A 17,737-nucleotide genomic window follows, 5' to 3' on the forward strand; every position below is an offset into this window, starting at 1 on the left:
GCGCTGGCATCACTCCGATATGGCAAAAATAAGTAAATAGTTTTCGACAAATTCAAGAAAATTTATTAGACATAACTAAATTTTTTCAGTAGTTAAAGAAAATTTTGTAGTTTTAAGAGAAATCTTGGAGTTCAAAATTGCAAGAATGTCTTTAGTGACATACGAAGTTCATGGTGGACACATTTTTGGTAAAATTTACAAATTTAAAGAAATAATGAACTATTTTGTAAGAAATACGAAATTAGGAAATCTTTATGCTTTATTTGTGTATAACTTTTTCCCGTTTTTTAGTTCAATTAACTAACATACGGAAAAAATTATTAGACTAAAATAAACTTTTTCCAAACATAATGATTCTATGAACTAATATAAAGTTAATATGGCTTTAGTGAAATAGAGAGTTCACTTTTTTTTTGAGTGAAGTTTGCACTATTTCCGGATCACAGATTGGGGATCCAAACTACTTTTTTGGAAGCTCTTTTTTTGCTGGGATAGCATAGCAATCAATACCCAAATCATTAGAGTAAAGACAGGTTAAAATCCCCACCGTAATATTTTTAAAACTTTTTTCATTGTTTTTTATTGATTTCTATTTTTTTTTTTGCGACATTTAATTGTCCCAAATTTTTTCGAAGACTGGCCCAAAAGAAATTCATCGGAAGTGGAAAAAATTGATGGGTTATACCGGGATGCTCTTATAAAGAAATGTTTGTGGAACAACTTTTTTGCTGGGTATACACATATGTATATATACTTTTGTATGAATTTAATGTTTTGATATCTATGTTGGAAGTATACGTCACCAAAAAATTAACATTAAAATAACAATCCAACATAGAGCATATTGAGGATTGTTTTTAGTATATCTAAAAATAGAAATACATAAATAATTTTTGCAGATATCAAAAAACTATAACAATAACATTTTATTTGGACATATCAATAGTTTGACCAGATTAACATAACATAAATGATAAGGCGATAAATTCGAATTGAACCGACCATCTGATGTCCTATACCATAAACTGTGAATTAATGGTGAGGTTTTATAAAGCTACTTTGATCAAATTTTAAGAAAATTGTTTAATTCTAGGGGCGAATTGATGATTCAAGTATTGGCTAAAATTTTTCTAAAAATAAGCTATTTTGGTTTTAATAAATAATAACAAATATGTACGGCTGTAAATTCGAGAGAGTCAAATCTTAAATACCCATGTCCATGGATAAAATAAAACAATTTCCTTTAGAAACACCTCGTCGATTTACTTGGACCCAAAGTTTTTAACCTTCCCTTAGGAATTTTTGTATTCCGAACCAAAGGCTTCTTTAACACAAGTACTTCGCTTTATCATTTATCAATGTTTTCTGAAGGGAAAAAATACTGTAGAAGCAAAAACTTGGCTTGATAATGAGTTTCCAGACTCTACCCCAGGGAAATCAACAATAATTGATTGGTATGCAAAATTCAATTGTGGTTAAATGAGCACGGAGGACGGTGAACGCAGTGAAGCCCGAAAGTGGTGGTTACCGAAGAAAACATCAAAAAAATCCACAAAATTATTTTGAATATACCGTAAAATGAAGTTGATCGAGATAGCAGAGGCCTTAAAGATATCAAAGGAACGTGTTGGTCATATCATTCATCACTATTTGGATATGCGGAAGCTCTGTGCAAAATGGGTGCCGCGCGAGCTCACATTTGACCAAAAACAACAACGTCTTGATGATTCTGAGCGGTGTTTGCAGGTGTTAGCTCGTAATACATCCGAGTTTTTCCGTCGATATGTGCCAATGGATGAAACATGGCTCCATCACTATACTTCTGAGTCCAATCGACAGTCGGCTGAGTGGACAGCGACCGGTGAACCGTCACCGAAGTGTGGAAAGACTCAAAAGTCCTCTGGCAAAGTAATGGCCTCTGTTTTTTGGGATGCGCATGGAATAATTTTTATCAATTATCTTGAGAAGGGAAACACCATCAACAGTGACTATTATATGGCGCTATTGGAGCGTTTGAAGGTCGAAATCGCGGCAAAACGGCCCCATATGGAAAGACTCAAAAGTCCTCTGGCAAAGTAATGGCCTCTGTTTTTTTGGGATGCGCATGGAATAATTTTTATCAATTATCTTGAGAAGGGAAACACCATCAACAGTGACTATTATATGGCGTTATTGGAGCGTTTGAAGGTCGAAATCGCGGCAAAACGGCCCCATATGAAGAAGTGTTGTTCCACCAAGACAACGCACCGTGCCACAAGCCATTGAGAACGATGGCAAAAATTCATGAATTGGGCTTCGAATTGCTTCCCCACCCACCGTATTCTACAGATCTGGCCCCCATCGACTTTTTCTTGTTCTCAGACCTCAAAAGGATGCTCGCAGGCAAAAAAATTGGCTGCAATGAAGAGGTGATCGTCGAAACTGAGGCCTATTTTGAGGCAAAAACGAAGGAGTACTACCAAAATGGTATCAAAAAATTTGAAGGTCGTTATAATCGTTGTATCGCTCTTGAAGGGAACTATGTTAAATAATAAAAACGAATTTTGACAAAAAATGTGTTTTTCTTTGTTAGACCGGGGACTTATCAGCCAACCTGTTATATGGCCGCTAACAGCCATGCAAAAATTGCTCTATATCGGTCTATAGTCACACAAAAATAGGTCCATATCGCCAAAAATAATCTACCAAAATTTTATTTATATAATTTTTTTTTTTTTTTTTTAATTTTATTACTATAGCAAATTTTGTCAATATTTTATTACTATAGAAAAATTTTCAAAATTTTAATTTTTTTTCTATAGAAAATTTTTTAAAAATTTTATTTCTATAGAAATTTTTTTAAAAATTGTATTTCTATAGAAAATTTTTTAAAAATTTTATTTTTATAGAAAATTTTGTCAAAATTTTATTTCTATAGAAAATTTTGTCAAAATTTTATTTCTATAGAATATTTTGTCAAAATGTTATTTCTGTAGAAAATGTTATCAAAATTTTTTCTATAGATAATATTGTTAAAATTTTATTTCTATAGAAGATTTTGCCAAAATGTTATTTCTATAGAAAATTTTGTAAAAATTTATTTCTATAGAAATGTTATCAAATGAATTATATACGTATTTAATCGGCTTTTTTTTTTTTGTTTAATATATACCCCGTATGGACTAGCTTACAATTTAGAAGACGGCGTTAAGAAGTTTTAAGATAGCTTGTCATCGGCAAGTGTTACCGCAACCCAAGTAATTCGATTGTGGTTGACAGTCTTTAGTAAAAGTTTCTATGCAATCCATGGTGGAGGGTACATAAGATTCGACCTGGCCGAACTTACTTCCCTTCTTTTATTTTCACATAAAAGCACGTGCCAATTATGACTAAATAAATTAACACAAAACACAGTAATTCCATATTCTCCGTTCATTCTAAGCAACAATAAAAATCGACTGACGCGCAAAATGTAAATTGTGTACACATGCTCAAAGTTTTTTTTTATAAAATTCTTTTCGTTACAAAAAAGTAAAAAAAAAAACTAAATAGTCACGAAAAAATGAACATGGTTTTTATGACCATATAATGGTTCTAGACATATCTATACGTAGCCGATAAAAAATTTAGTTCCCTGCAAAAAAAGTCAAAAAAAAATTAATGGTCGGGTACATGATTTTACTGACCATGTGATGGTCACAAATTCTATCGTTTAAATGAAATAACAAGTTTTCGGCATTTGAGAACCATTTAAATGCTTATTGCAAGCATACATTTTTCTCGGCTAAAAAATTCTTTTCACAAAGACAAAATACATGGTTTTCGCGACAATTACATGCTCTAGATAAGCACTAAATGGATACGGCAACTATGTCCAAACATGTTTTTTCTGTGCGTGAGAGCATATATTAATATCGCGTACCAAATTCCAACCTGATCGGGTAAAATTTCTTCTTCCAAGAAGCTCCGGATGTTAAATATGGGGGTCCATTTATATGGGGTATATACTCAAAAGTAGTCCGATATGGCCAATTTCTAATACCATCTCACCTATACACCCTCAAAAAATCGCTTCTATAACAGGTTGACTGATAAGTCCCCAGTCTAACAGAGAAAAACAAATTTTTTGGTCAAAATTCGTTCTTATTATTCAACATAGTTCCCTTCAAGAGCGATACAACGATTATAACGACCTTCCAATTTGTTGATACCATTTTGGTTGTACTCCTTCGGTTTTGCCTCAAAATAGGCCTCAGTTTCGGCGATCACCTCTTCATTGTAGCCAAATTTTTTCCCTGCGAGCATCCTTTTGAGGTCTGGGAACAAGAAAAAGTCGCTGGGGGCCAGATCTGGAGAATACGGTGGGTGGGGAAGCAATTCGAAGCCCAATTCATGAATTTTTGCCATCGTTCTCAATGACTTGTGGCACGGTGCGTTGCCTTGGTGGAACAACACTTGTTTCTTCTTCATATGGGGCCGTTTTGCCGCGATTTCAACCTTCATAACGCCATATAATAGTCACTATTGATGGTGATAATCGATAAAAATTATTCCATGCGCATCCCAAAAAACAGAGGCCATTACTTTGCCAGCGGACTTTTGAGTCTTTCCACGCTTCGGAGACGGTTCACCGGTCGCTGTCCACTGGGCCGACTGTCGATTGGACTCAGGAGTGTAGTGATGGAGCCATGTTTCATCCATTGTCACATATCGACGGAAAAACTCGGGTGTATTACCAATTAACAGCTGCAAACACCGCTCAGAATCATCAACACGTTGTTGTCTTTGGTCAAATGTGAGCTCGCGCGGCACCCATTTTGCACAGAGCTTCCGCATATCCAAATATTGATGAATGATATGACCAACACGTTCCTTTGATATCTCTAAGGCCTCTGCTATCTCGATCAACTTCATTTTACGGTCATTCAAAATCATTTTGTGGATTTTTTTGATGTTGTCGTCGGTAACCACCTCTTTCGGGCGTCCACTGCGTTCACCGTCCTCCGTGCTCATTTCAACACGCTTGAATCTTGCATACCAATCAATTATTGCTGATTTCCCTGGGGCAGAGTCCGGAAACTCATTATCAAACCAAGTTTTTGCTTCCACCGTATTTTTTCCCTTCAGAAAACAGTATTTTATCAAAACACGAAATTCCTTTTTTTTCATTTTTTCACAATAACAAAAGTTGCTTCACAAAAGACGCTCTATCTCACAAACTAATTGACTTACAGACGTCAAATTTTGACACGAATCCTTTGAATTTAAATGCATATTATTTTTATATAGTACCAACCATATAAAAATAATATGCATTTAATACTAGCGACGCCATCTATGTGTCAATGTTAAACCCTCCGTTTTTTCAGTGTATATTTAAATTTAAAGGAAAAACATTTACTGTCAGCATAAGATAATATCGAAATTACTTCTGCACAGAAACTACAAAAACATATTTTCAAAAATTCCTACGCTACATTACATACAAATTTAGCCTAGTCTAGAAATATTTGTTGGGTTGCCCCCATGCTAAGATATGATCAGCAGCCAAACAAATATGAGAGCAACAACATATCTAAAAAAATAAAAAATAAACAAAAATTAAAAGTGCTTGATAAGGTGGTGGTGCCCACCCAAAAACATTATAAGCCAAATCAAATCACAAATGTCTGTTCCCCCCAAAAAAAGCAAAAACAAAAATAACAGCGATATTAGACTCACATTAGACTGCATACAAAGTAGCTCTGAAATGTGTGGATCGCATTGATATCGCGTCGTACGCACCAAATCACATCACATTAACATAGCCAGCGATAATGTTAACTTAGTTCCAAAGAATATCGACAACGTGGTAGTGGTAGGCAAGCGAGAACGCGAGTCTTCGAATCGATCACAATCTGCCAACAAACAAAAAAGAACATTATTGTCGTTAAAATCATAACTGAAAATCATTGGGAAATCATTTGTTCAATACTTCTTTAGAGAATCGTAATCACTTACCCCCCCTTAATTGTGCCGCGTGTCATGCATAGACCGGTATTGTATCATCAGAACAATGCCATTCAAAAATCCATAACGGAGAAGGTATTTGAACAATATGGTCATCGAATACAATGGCGCTTCAATGGCATGGATAGCCTAATCGATGTTGGTACTGGTACTGGAAATGTTCTGGTCGAAATCATAAAACCCCATATGCCTAAGGCCTATCGAAGACTTGTGGGCATTGATGTTGCCAGTGATGCTATAGCATTTGCCAAAGCCTATTATAGATCTCAAAAGAAATGTGAATTTCAAACTTTGGATATTGGCATGACAGAGGAATTACCTGAAGATCTCAAGGGAAAATTTGATCATGTCACATCGTTCAATTGTTTACATTGGGTTCAAAATCAAGTGTAAGTAAAATGAATATCACACTAAACGAAAGCAAAAGTCTATTGAGAAATGTCAATAAAAAGTTCATTAAAACTCAAACCAAACAGGTTTTTGTAGTCAAGCTAAGTGCTCATGTGTTATGGTATACAAGAATAGCATGGCAAATATTAGCACATATGTGGTCTATTTAAATAATGAAGTGTAAACTTAATCCATACACACAAAGAAATATTAACTCTTAAATGCCTAAGATCTACGCTTCGTCCAAAAAAATATATATTATACACCGAAAAAAATTTCCGTAGTTAAACTAACGCTAAAGTTAATTTATTTTTATTGTAAAAAAATATTTGTTGGAAGTTAAATTTTAGTATGTTTTTCGATACATACACACCAAGAAATATTAACCCTTAAATGCCCAAGATCACCGCTTCATCCGAAAAAAATATATATATTATACACCGAAAAAATGTCGGTAGCTAAACTAACGCTAAATTTAATTTATTTTTATTCTAAAAAAAGGTTTTTTGGCAATTAAATTTTAGTATGTTTTTCGAAATTTTCCACAGTCCAATGAAATTTTCCTTTTTTTTAAGAATGTTTCAAACATTTTATGAAATTAACGTGGATATAAATTTCAATGATTGTACAAATAAGTTCAATATGAACTAAAGCAATAGAAAATGTTCATACAATTCCAAAAAATAGTAAGAATAGTTAAAATGGTCATGATTTGGCGCCAATGATTTTCTTCTTTACTTTTAGCTAATTTTTATAACCAAAATAGGATGGGGGTAACAGGTTGGCTGATAAGTCCCCGGTCTAAAAAAGAAAAACACATTTTGTTGTCAAAATTCGTTTTTATTATTCAACCTAGTTCCCTTCAAGAGCGATACAACGATTATAACAACCTTCCAATTTTTTGATACCATTTTGGTAGTACTCCTTCAGTTTTGCCTCAAAATAGGCCTCAGTTTCGACGATCACCTCTTCATTGCAGCCAATTTTTTTCCCTGCGAGCATCCTTTTGAGGTCTGAGAACATGAAAAAGTCGCTGGGGGCCAGATCTGGAGAATACGGTGGGTGGGGAAGCAATTTGAAGCCCAATTCATGAATTTTTGCGATCGTTCTCAAGGACTTGTGGCACGGTCCGTTGTCTTGGTGGAACAACACTTTTTTATACCCACCATCATAGGATGGGGGTATATTAACTTTGTCATTCCGTTTGTAACACATCGAAATATTGCTCTAAGACCCCATAAAGTATATATATTCTGGGTCGTGGTGAAATTCTGAGTCGATCTAAGCATGTCCGTCCGTCTGTTGACATCACGCTAACTTCCGAACGAAACAAGCTATCGACTTGAAACTTGGCACAAGTAGTTGTTATCGATGTAGGTCGGATGGTATTGAATATGGGCCATATCGGTCCACTTTTACGTATAGCCCCCATATAAAGGGACCCTCAGATTTGGCTTGTGGAGCCTCTAACAGAAGTATATTTCATCCGATCCGGCTGAATTTTGGTATATGGTGTTGGTATATGGTCTCTAACAATCATGCAAAAATTGGTCCACATCGGTCCATAATTATATATAGCCCCATATAAACCGATCCCCAGATTTGGCTTGCGGAGCCTCAAAGAGAAGCAAATTTCATCCGATCCGGCTGAAATTTGGTACATGATGTTGGTATATGGTCTCTAACAACCATGCAAAAATTGGTCCACATCGCTCCATAATTATATATAGACCCCATATAAACCGATCCCCAGATTTGGCTTGCGAAGTCTCCAAGAGAAGCAAATTTCATCCAATCTGGTTGTAATCTGGAACATGGTGTTAGTATATGATTTTTTACAACCGTGCAGAATTGGTCCATATCGGTCCATAATTATATATAGCCCCCATATAAAACGTTCTCCAGATTTGACCTCCGGAGCCTCTTGGAAGAGCAAAATTCATCCGATCCGGTTCAAATTAGGAACGTGGTGTTAGTATATGGTCGCTAACAACCATACCAAAATTGGTCCAATCACACAAAAATTGGTCCATATCGGTTCATAATCATGGTTGCCACTAGAGCCAAAAATAGTCTACCAAAATTTTATTTCTATAGAAAATTTTGTCAAAATTTTATTTCTAGAGAAAATTCTGTTAAAATTTTATTCGGTTCATAATAAAATTTTCATCATTGTCAAAATTTTATTTCAATAGAAAATTTTGTCAAAATTTCATTTCTATAGAAAATTTTGTTCAAATTTTATTCGGTTCATAATCATGGTTGCCACTCGAGACAAAATAATCTACAAAGATTTTATTTCTATAGAAAATTTTGTCAAAGGTTTATTTCTATAGAAAATTTTGTTAAAATTTTATTTCTGTAGAAATTTTTGTCAAAATTTTCTTTCTATAGAAAATTTTGTTAAAATTTTATTTCTGTAGAAAATTTTGTCAAAATTTTATGTCTACTTTGTCAAACTGAATTATATACGTATTGCATCGATCTTTTTTTATTTAATATATACCACGTATGGACTTACATAAAATTTAGAAGATGGTGTTAGGAGGTTTTAAGATACCTTGCCATCGGCAAGTGTTACCGCAACTTAAGTAATTCGATTCTGGATGGCAGTGTTTAGAAGAAGTTTCTACGCAATCCATGATGGAGGGTACATAAGCTTCGGCCTGGCCGAACTTACGGCCGTATATACTTGTTTCTTCTTCATATGGGGCCGTTTTGCCGCGATTTCGACCTTCAAACGTTCCAATAACGCCATATAATAGTCACTGTTGATGGTTTTTCCCTTCTCAAGATAATCGATGAAAATTATTCCATGCGCATCCCAAAAAACAGAGACCATTACTTTTCCAGCGGATTTTTGAGTCCACGCTTCGGAGACGGTTCACCGGTCGCTGTCCACTCTGCCGACTGTCGATTGGATTCAGGAGTGTAGTGATGGAGCCATGTTTCATCTATTGTCACATATCGACGGAAAAACTCGGGTGTATTAAGAGTTAACAGCTGCAAACACCGCTCAGAATCATCAACACGTTGTTGTTTTTGGTCAAATGTGAGCTCGCGCGGTAACCATTTTCCACAGAGCTTCCGCATATCCAAATATTGATAAATGATATGACCAACACGTTCCTTTGACATCTATAAAGCCTCTGCTATCTCGATCAACTTCATTTTACGGTCATTCAAAATCATTTTGTGGATTTTTTTGATGTTTTCGTCGGTAACCACCTCTTTCGGGCGTCCACTGCGTTCACCGTCCTCCGTGCTCATTTCATAACGCTTGACTTTTGCATACCAATCAATTATTGTTGATTTCCCTGGGGCAGAGTCCGGAAACTCATTATCAAGCCAAGTTTTTGCTTCCACCGTATTTTTCCCTTCAGAAAACAGTATTTTATCAAAACACGAAATTCCTTTTTTTCCATTTTTTCACAATAACAAAAGTTGCTTCACAAAAGACGCTCTATCTCACAAACTAATTGACTTACAGACGTCAAATTTTGACACGAATCATTTGAAGGTTGGTACTATATAAAAATAATATTAAATGCATATTATTTTTATATAGTACTAGCGACGCCATCTATGTGTCAGACCGGGGACTTATCAGCCAACCTGTTATGTAGGTCGGATGGTATTGCAAATGGACCATATCGGCTGTCTTTTACGTATAGCCCCCATATAAACGGACCCCCAGATTTGGCTTGCGAAGCCCCTAAGAGAAGCATATTTCATCGGATCTGGCTGAAATTTGGTACGTGGTGTTAGTATATGATCTCTACACTGAAAAAAATATTTTGCGTGATATTAAAGATTACGCAACCTAAATTTTAGGATGCGAAATTTACAAAATATTAAAGACAAATTTCTTTAAAATAATGAAATTTTAATTAAAATAAAGTTTGTAATCTTTGCTTCAAAAATTTTTTTCATTAAATTTAGGAAACACATTTTAAAAATTTTCGTCCCTCCGTTAAAGTCGCATGTCTTTGAACTAAGGCTAATTTTCCTCAAAGTAAAGAAACACATATTTGATTTAAAGAAATTGTCCTTAAATTAACTGAAATATTGAAACTTTAGATTTAAGATAAAAACGCTTCAAATATAGGCTAAGACTTATTTTGAGGATTAAGCGTGGTTTAAATTTTTTTTGGAATTAAAAAACTATTTTTTACTTTGAAGTATCCGTTTTATAATGTTGGATTTTTAAACTGGCATTTGTTTGTACGTGAGTACCTTTATTAATAAACCGCGAAAAGATAATGAAAATTTGATAAAAGAGATCTGTATCCTAATTTTAATTTTAATGGTCAGAAAGGTCGCTAAAAAATTTCTTTATTTTAAAGAAGCCACATCTTTGGCTCGGAATCAATACCAAAATCTTTAAGGGAAGGCTAAAATCTTTGGATCCAGGTAAACTTTTTTTTGAGTGTAACAACCATGCCAGAATTGGTCCATATCGGTCCATAATTAATCATCCGATCCGGTTGAAATTTGGTACATTTCGCTAGTGTATGGACGATAACAACCATGCCAAAATTGGTCCGTATCGATCTATATTATATATATAGCCCCCAAATAAACCGATCCCTAATCACAGAATAATCACGATTGCCATTCGAGCCAAAAATAATCTTCCAAAATTTTATTGCCATAGAAAATTTTTGCCAAAATTTATTTCTATAAAAATTTTGTGAAAATTTTATTTCTATAGAAAATTTTGTCAGAAGTTTTTTTTTAGAAAATTTTGTCAAAATGTTGTTTCTATAGAAAATTTATGAAGCAGAACATCAAGAATTCTACCAATCTACCAAACAGTAAAAAATCTGCCATTTTTGGTAGACTCGTACACTGAAAAAAAAAACATACTCGGTTCCAAAGATTTTGTCTTTACTTTAAAAAATTTTCTATTGATTCCGAGCCAAAGAAGCGGAGAATACAAGTAAGGATACTTTTAAGACACAATTCTATTTTAAATTTAGGTTTTATGTACTTGCTTCTAGGAAGCAAATTTTAATTTTTCGCTTTCTCAGCTTTTTTTCTTCATATGCTATCAAAGTCCTTTAAAAACGAGTTAACGGCAACTTTATTTTCCAAATTAGGACTCGACTTCCAGTAGAAATTATGCTATGTTTGAAGTAAAAAACTTCTTTAAAATAAAGTTTTGAAAAACATGTCCTATATTTGAACGGTTTTTTGCTTTGTAGCCAAGATGCAAAAAGACAACAAATTTAAAGACAATTTCATTAAATTTAAAGAATTTTTCTGAATTATTAAAGTCAAGTTGACCTTAGCCTATACATTTTTTCTTTCATGTTAAGATACCCATTTTTAAGTCAAATCACTTAATTATAAGGACAATATGACTTCATTGAAAAGCTTATCGACTTTTGGACAAGGAAAATAACTTTATTTTAGAGAAATGCGTCTTCTATGCTAAGCAAAATTTGTATTCGTATTTTAAAGACATGAAATCTTTGACCTCACGACAATATTTTTTTCAGTGTAAGTTCGGCCAGGCCGAATCTTATGTACCCTCCACCATGGATTGCGAAGAAACTTCTACTAAAGGCGGTCATGCACAATTCAATTACTTGCGGCCGATGGCAAGGCATTATAAAACTTATAAACATCATCTTCTAAATTGTAAGTAAGTCCATACGTTGTATATATATAAAATTTTAACAAAATTTTCTATAGAAATAAAATTTTGACAAAATTTTCTATGGTAATAAAATTTTGACAAAATTTTCTATAGAGATAAAATTTTGGTAGATTATTTTTGGCTCGAGTGGCAACCATGATTATGAACCGATATATACCAATTTTTGTGTGATTAGAGATCGGCTATATATAACTATAGACCGATATGGACCAATTTTGGTATTGTTTGGTTGGTATTTGAACCGGATCGGATGAATTTTGCTCCTCCAAGAGGATCCGGAGTTCAAATCTGGGGATCGGTTTATATCGGGGTTATATATAATTGTGAACCGATGTGGACCAATTTTTGCATGGATGTTAGAGACCATGTACTAACACCACGTTCCACATTTGAACCGGATCGGATGAATTTTGCTCCTCCAAGAGGCTCTGGAGGTCAAATCTAGAGAACGGTTTATATGGGGGCTATATATAATTATGGACCGATAGGGATCAATTTTGACTCGGTTGTTAGAGACCATATACTAACACCACGTTCCAAATTTCAACCGGATCGGATGAAATTTGCTTCTCTTAGAGGCTCCGCAAGCCAAATCCGGGGATCGGTTTGTATGGGGGCTATATATAATTATGAACCGATGTGGACCAATTTTTGCATGGAGACCATATAACAACATCATGTACCAAATTTCAGCCGGACAGGATGAAATTTGTTTCTCTTTGAGGCTCCGCAAGCCAAATCTGGGGATCGGTTTATATGGGGGCTGTATATAATTATGGACCGATGTGGACCAATTTTAGCATGGTGTTTAGATACCATATACCAATACCACGTACCAAATTTCAGCCGGATAGGATGAAATTTGTTTCTCTTTGAGGCTCCGCAAGCCAAATCTGGATATCGGTTTATATGGGGGCTATATATAATTATGGACCGATATGGACCAATTTTGGCATGGTTATTGGAGACCATATACTTACACGACGTACCAAATTTCAACCGGATCGGATGAATTTTGCTCTTCCAAGAGGCTCCGGAGTTCAAATCTGGGGATCGGTTTATATGAGGGCTATATATAATTATGGACCGATATGAACCAATGTTTGCATGGTTGTTAGAGACCATATACTTATACGACGTACCAAATTTCAACCGGATCGGATGCATTTTGCTCTTCCAAGAGGCTCCGGAGATCAAATCTAGGGATCGGTTTATATGGAGGCTATATCTAATTATGGACCGATATGAACAAATTTTGCATGGTTTTTAGAGACCATATACTAATCGGATGAAATTTGCTTCTCTAAGAGGCTCCAAAACCAAATCTGGGGATCGGTTTATATGGGGCTATATATGTTTATGGACCGATATGGACCAGTTTTGGCATGTCTGTTAAATATATACTAACACCACGATCAACGATCAACCAGATCGGATGAATTTTGCTTCTCCAAAAGGCACTGGAGGCCAAATCTGGGGATCGGTTTATATGGGGGCTATATATAATTTTGGACCGATGTAGGCCAATTTTTGCATGGTTATTAGAGACCATATACTAACACCATGTACCAAATTTCAACCGGATCGTATTTTGCTATTCCAAGAGGTTCCGCAAGCCAAATCTGGGGGTCCGTTTATAAGGGGGCTATACGTAAAAGTGGTCCGATATGTCCCATTTTCAATACCATCAATAACAACTACATGTACCAAGCTTCAAGTCGATAGCTTGTTTCGTTCGAAAGTTAGCGTGATTTCAACAGACGGACGGACATGCTTAGATCGACTCAGAATTTCACCACGACCCAGAATATATATACTTTATGGGGTCTTAGAACAATATTTCGATGTGTTGCAAACCCCAATCTTATGTTGGAGGGTATAAAAAATATTTTCGTATAAAAAATAGGGTAGTTGGTTTTTATCAGCTACCCTGTATAAATTTCGAGGAAACGCAGAATATCCCATACCTCAATTAACATCCAATTCTTCAAGCTTACTAAACTAAACGTTTCTCTCTCTTATATACAGGCAAGCCTTGAAGAATATTAAGGATCTTCTAAAACCCGAAGGAGGTGATTGTCTTTTGTGCTTTCAGCCATACATGCCATTTTTCGATATCTATGATGCCTTACAGGATTCATCCACTTGGTCACCATATATTGGTCATATTAATTACTTCGCTGGACCATTACAACGTATCGAGAAAAATGAACTTTTAAAGCTAATGGAAGATATTGGATTTTATAATGTGGAGATAGAATATTCCTATGAAATGTATACCTATCAGAGTGAGAAAGAATTCAAAGGTAACGAAAATGGATATCAAATAAGTCAATTTCTCATATCCGAAACAAATGCTTTCGTTGGACTAAGATATCCAAAATATCTGAACTTATGTTTTTGGTATTTTTTTCGAACGAAAGACTACGTTTGCGATCTGAGAAATTAGGTGTAAATAGAAAACGCAGCTACAATTTGTTTATGTTTTTTTCATTCCAGATCACATGGCTGCTAGTTGCATGTTTTTGAAACATATTCCACCTGCGCTACATGCCAAAGTTATGGAAGATTTTGTAGATGTAGCTCGAAGACTGGGCTGTCGTGCCTCAAGTCCCAGTGGTAATGTTTGCAAATATTTACTTAATTTTACCAATGCTATAGTCTATGCTAGGAAAGTATCAGATCGTTGCCGATAACATAGCCATGATTGAAGTGGCTTTAATAAGAAAGCATAAGAAACTATTTTATTTTTAATCAAAGTACTCATAAAACAAGAGATTATATTGCATTTTAGAGATAAGTTACCGTTTTTATCAGTAAATAAAAATAGACATTTGAAAGATTTGTCCATACCCTGTTAACATAGAAAATGAGCTTTCAATTTAAGTGTTCAATGACACGAGCAGTTACTCTTCAAATGACCTAATTTTTTTGGTGTGATTATACTTTTTATTCACTCTAATGACAGATATGTATGGAAGGTATCTAATTTCAGAATTCATTCCCTGTTGCTCAATATGATCACCTTATACCTTAACTATTGCTCTGAGTCGTGGCGAGCTACACAAATGTAATCTGTCATTGCCTTGTAAGCAGTTGAGGTTACAAACTCATTACCTAAAACTTTGGTTCATTACTCCCAGCAGTGCCTTATGCTTAGAAACATGTAAGAAAAGTCTAATGTCGGGCGGGCCGACTATATTATACCCTGTATCATATTGTGGGTCTACCATTAGCGTAGCTAGACAATTTTCCTAGGGGGGGCTATAGCCCCCCTAGCTAAAAATTTATATTTCATTTATTTATATTTCAATTAATGTTTTATTTCATAAAAATGAATAAAAAAATTAGACATCAAAATAACTCGAAAATTAATTTATAATAAAGCAACTAAAAGTAGTTCCACACATTTCCCAGTAAAAAAATTTGGAAGTTCTTCCAAAGGCACAACTTTAAAAGCACTTCCAGAAGATGTACTCCCAATGATTTTCTTTATTTTAACTACTCAGGAAGTTCTTTAAATTTAATTTTTTATAACACGGTTTTTTCATACTTTTAATGGGAAATTTTAACTTTTTTGTTTCAAATAGGTTAAAAACGAAGTAAAAATTCATAAAATGGTACAAATAATTTAAATTTTGTCGAAAAAAATTCTAAATCCAATCTGAAAAACTTGTGAATTTTTGAATATATTTGAGGTCAAACGTTTCCGACAAGCATTAGAATCCATTAAAACTTATAAAAATTATTTATTTGACAAAATATAACAGAATTTTTTAATATACATTCAAAACACTGAATTCGGATCACACCTAAAGAAGTGATGCAAATTCAGTGCAACGGCTGTTGAAATGGAGGACTTCCGTCACTTCTTCGCCAATTTTGCACCACTTCAGGATCCAAAAAGATCATTTTCATTACTTTTTTGGCGACGCTTTTTTGGTTGGGCTTGTTTATTTTTTATAAAAATGGAAAATCGTAAATAGGTTTTCAAATTCTGGGGGGGCTAAAATTTTTCTGGGGGGGTCTAAGCCCCCTCCCCAGAGGCCTTCCTACGCTTATGGGGTCTACCATCTCAAATCCTTCAAATTTATTGGGAGCTATAACAGGTTGGCTGATAAGTCCCTGAAACACATTTTTTTTTGTCAAAATTCGTTTTTATTATTCAACATAGTTCCCTTCAAGAGCGATACAACGATTATAAGACCTTCCAATTTTTTGATACCATTTTGGTAGTACTCCTTCGTTTTTTCCGCAAAATAGGCCTCAGTTTCGGCGATCACCTCTTCATTGCAGCCAAATTTTTCCCTGCGAGCTTCCTTTTGAGATCTGAGAACAAGAAAAAGCCGCTGGGGCCAGATCTGGAGAATACGGTGGGTGGGGAAGCAATTCGAAGCCCAATTCATGAATTTTTGCCAATGACTTGTGGCACGGTGCGTTGTCTTGGTGGAACAACACTTTTTATACCCTCCATCATAGGATGGGGGTATATTAACTTTGTCATTCCGTTTGTAACACATCGAAATATTGCTCTAAGACCCCATAAAGTATATATATTCTGGGTCGTGGTGAAATTCTGAGTCGATCTAAGCATGTCCGTCCGTCCGTCTGTTGAAATCACGCTAACTTCCGAACAAAAGCAGCTATCGACTTGAAACTTGGCACAAGTAGTTGTTATCGATGTAGGTCAGATGGTATTGAAAATGGGCCATATCGGTCCACTTTTACGTATAGCCCCCATATAAAGGGACCCTCAGATTTGGCTTGTGGAGCCTCTAACAGAAGCATATTTCATCCGATCCGGCTGAAATTTAGTATATGGTCTCTAACAACCATGCAAAAATTGGTCCACATCGGTCCATAATTATATATAGCCCCCATATAAACCGATCCCCAGATTTGGTTTGCGGAGCCTAAAAGAGAAGCAAATTTCATCCGATCCGGCTGAAATTTGGTACATGGTGTTGGTATATGGTCTCTAACAACCATGCAAAAATTGGTTCACATCGGTCCATAATTATATAGCCCCCATATAAACCGATCCCCAGATTTGGCTTGCCGAGCCTCAAAGAGAAGAAAATTTCATCCGATCGGGCTGAAATTTGGTACATGATGTTGGTATATGGTCTCTAACAACCATGCAAAAATTGGTCCATATCGGTCCTTAATTATATATAGCCCCCATATAAACCGATCCCCAGATTTGGCTTGTGGAGCCTCTAAGAGAAGCATATTTCATCCGATCCGGCTGAAATTTGGTACATGGTGTTGGTATATGGTCTCTAACAATCATGCAAATATTGGTCCACATCAATCCATAATTATATATAGCCCCCATATAAACCGATCCCCAGATTTGGCTTGCGGAGCCTCAAAGAGAAGCAAATTTCATCCGATCTGGCTGAAATTTGGTACATGATGTTGGTATATGGTCTCTAACAACCATGCAAAAATTGGTCCACATCGGTCCTTAATTATATATAGCCCCCATATAAACCGATCTCCAGATTTGGCTTGCGAAGCCTCAAAGAGAAGCAAATTGCATCCGATCCGGCTGAAATTTGGTACATGGTATTGGTATATGGTCTCTAACAACCGTGCAAAAATTGGTCCACATCGGTTCATAATTATATATAGCGCCCATATAAACCGATCCCCAGATTTGGGTTGCGGAGCCTCAAAGAGAAGCAAATT

At 35.2% G+C, this 17,737-nt stretch overlaps 1 protein-coding gene across 1 annotated transcript; it reads left to right on the top strand.

Annotated features, from left to right (window-relative positions):
* Positions 1-5,809: 5,809 nt before the first annotated feature.
* Positions 5,810-14,895, top strand: LOC142224194 (juvenile hormone acid O-methyltransferase-like). Its single transcript, XM_075293980.1, has 3 exons — positions 5,810-6,377; positions 14,072-14,349; positions 14,543-14,895. The coding sequence occupies exons 1-3, from the start codon at positions 6,004-6,006 to the stop codon at positions 14,737-14,739; spliced, it is 849 nt and encodes a 282-aa protein (XP_075150095.1). The 5' UTR covers positions 5,810-6,003; the 3' UTR covers positions 14,740-14,895.
* Positions 14,896-17,737: the final 2,842 nt, after the last annotated feature.

Source organism: Haematobia irritans, chromosome 2 (assembly GCF_050003625.1).
Source record: "Haematobia irritans isolate KBUSLIRL chromosome 2, ASM5000362v1, whole genome shotgun sequence".
NCBI lineage: Eukaryota > Metazoa > Arthropoda > Insecta > Diptera > Muscidae > Haematobia > Haematobia irritans.

What these genes read in the sequence shown, in the direction of transcription:
- LOC142224194 (XM_075293980.1), top strand. Translation starts at nt 6,004, where the DNA reads ATGCATAGACCGGTATTGTATCATCAGAACAATGCCATTCAAAAATCC. An exon ending in CATTGGGTTCAAAATCAAGT is followed by an intron (nt 6,378 to 14,071) that starts GTAAGTAAAATG and finishes TCTTATATACAG; the next exon opens with GCAAGCCTTGAAGAATATTA. An exon ending in GAGTGAGAAAGAATTCAAAG is followed by an intron (nt 14,350 to 14,542) that starts GTAACGAAAATG and finishes TTTTCATTCCAG; the next exon opens with ATCACATGGCTGCTAGTTGC.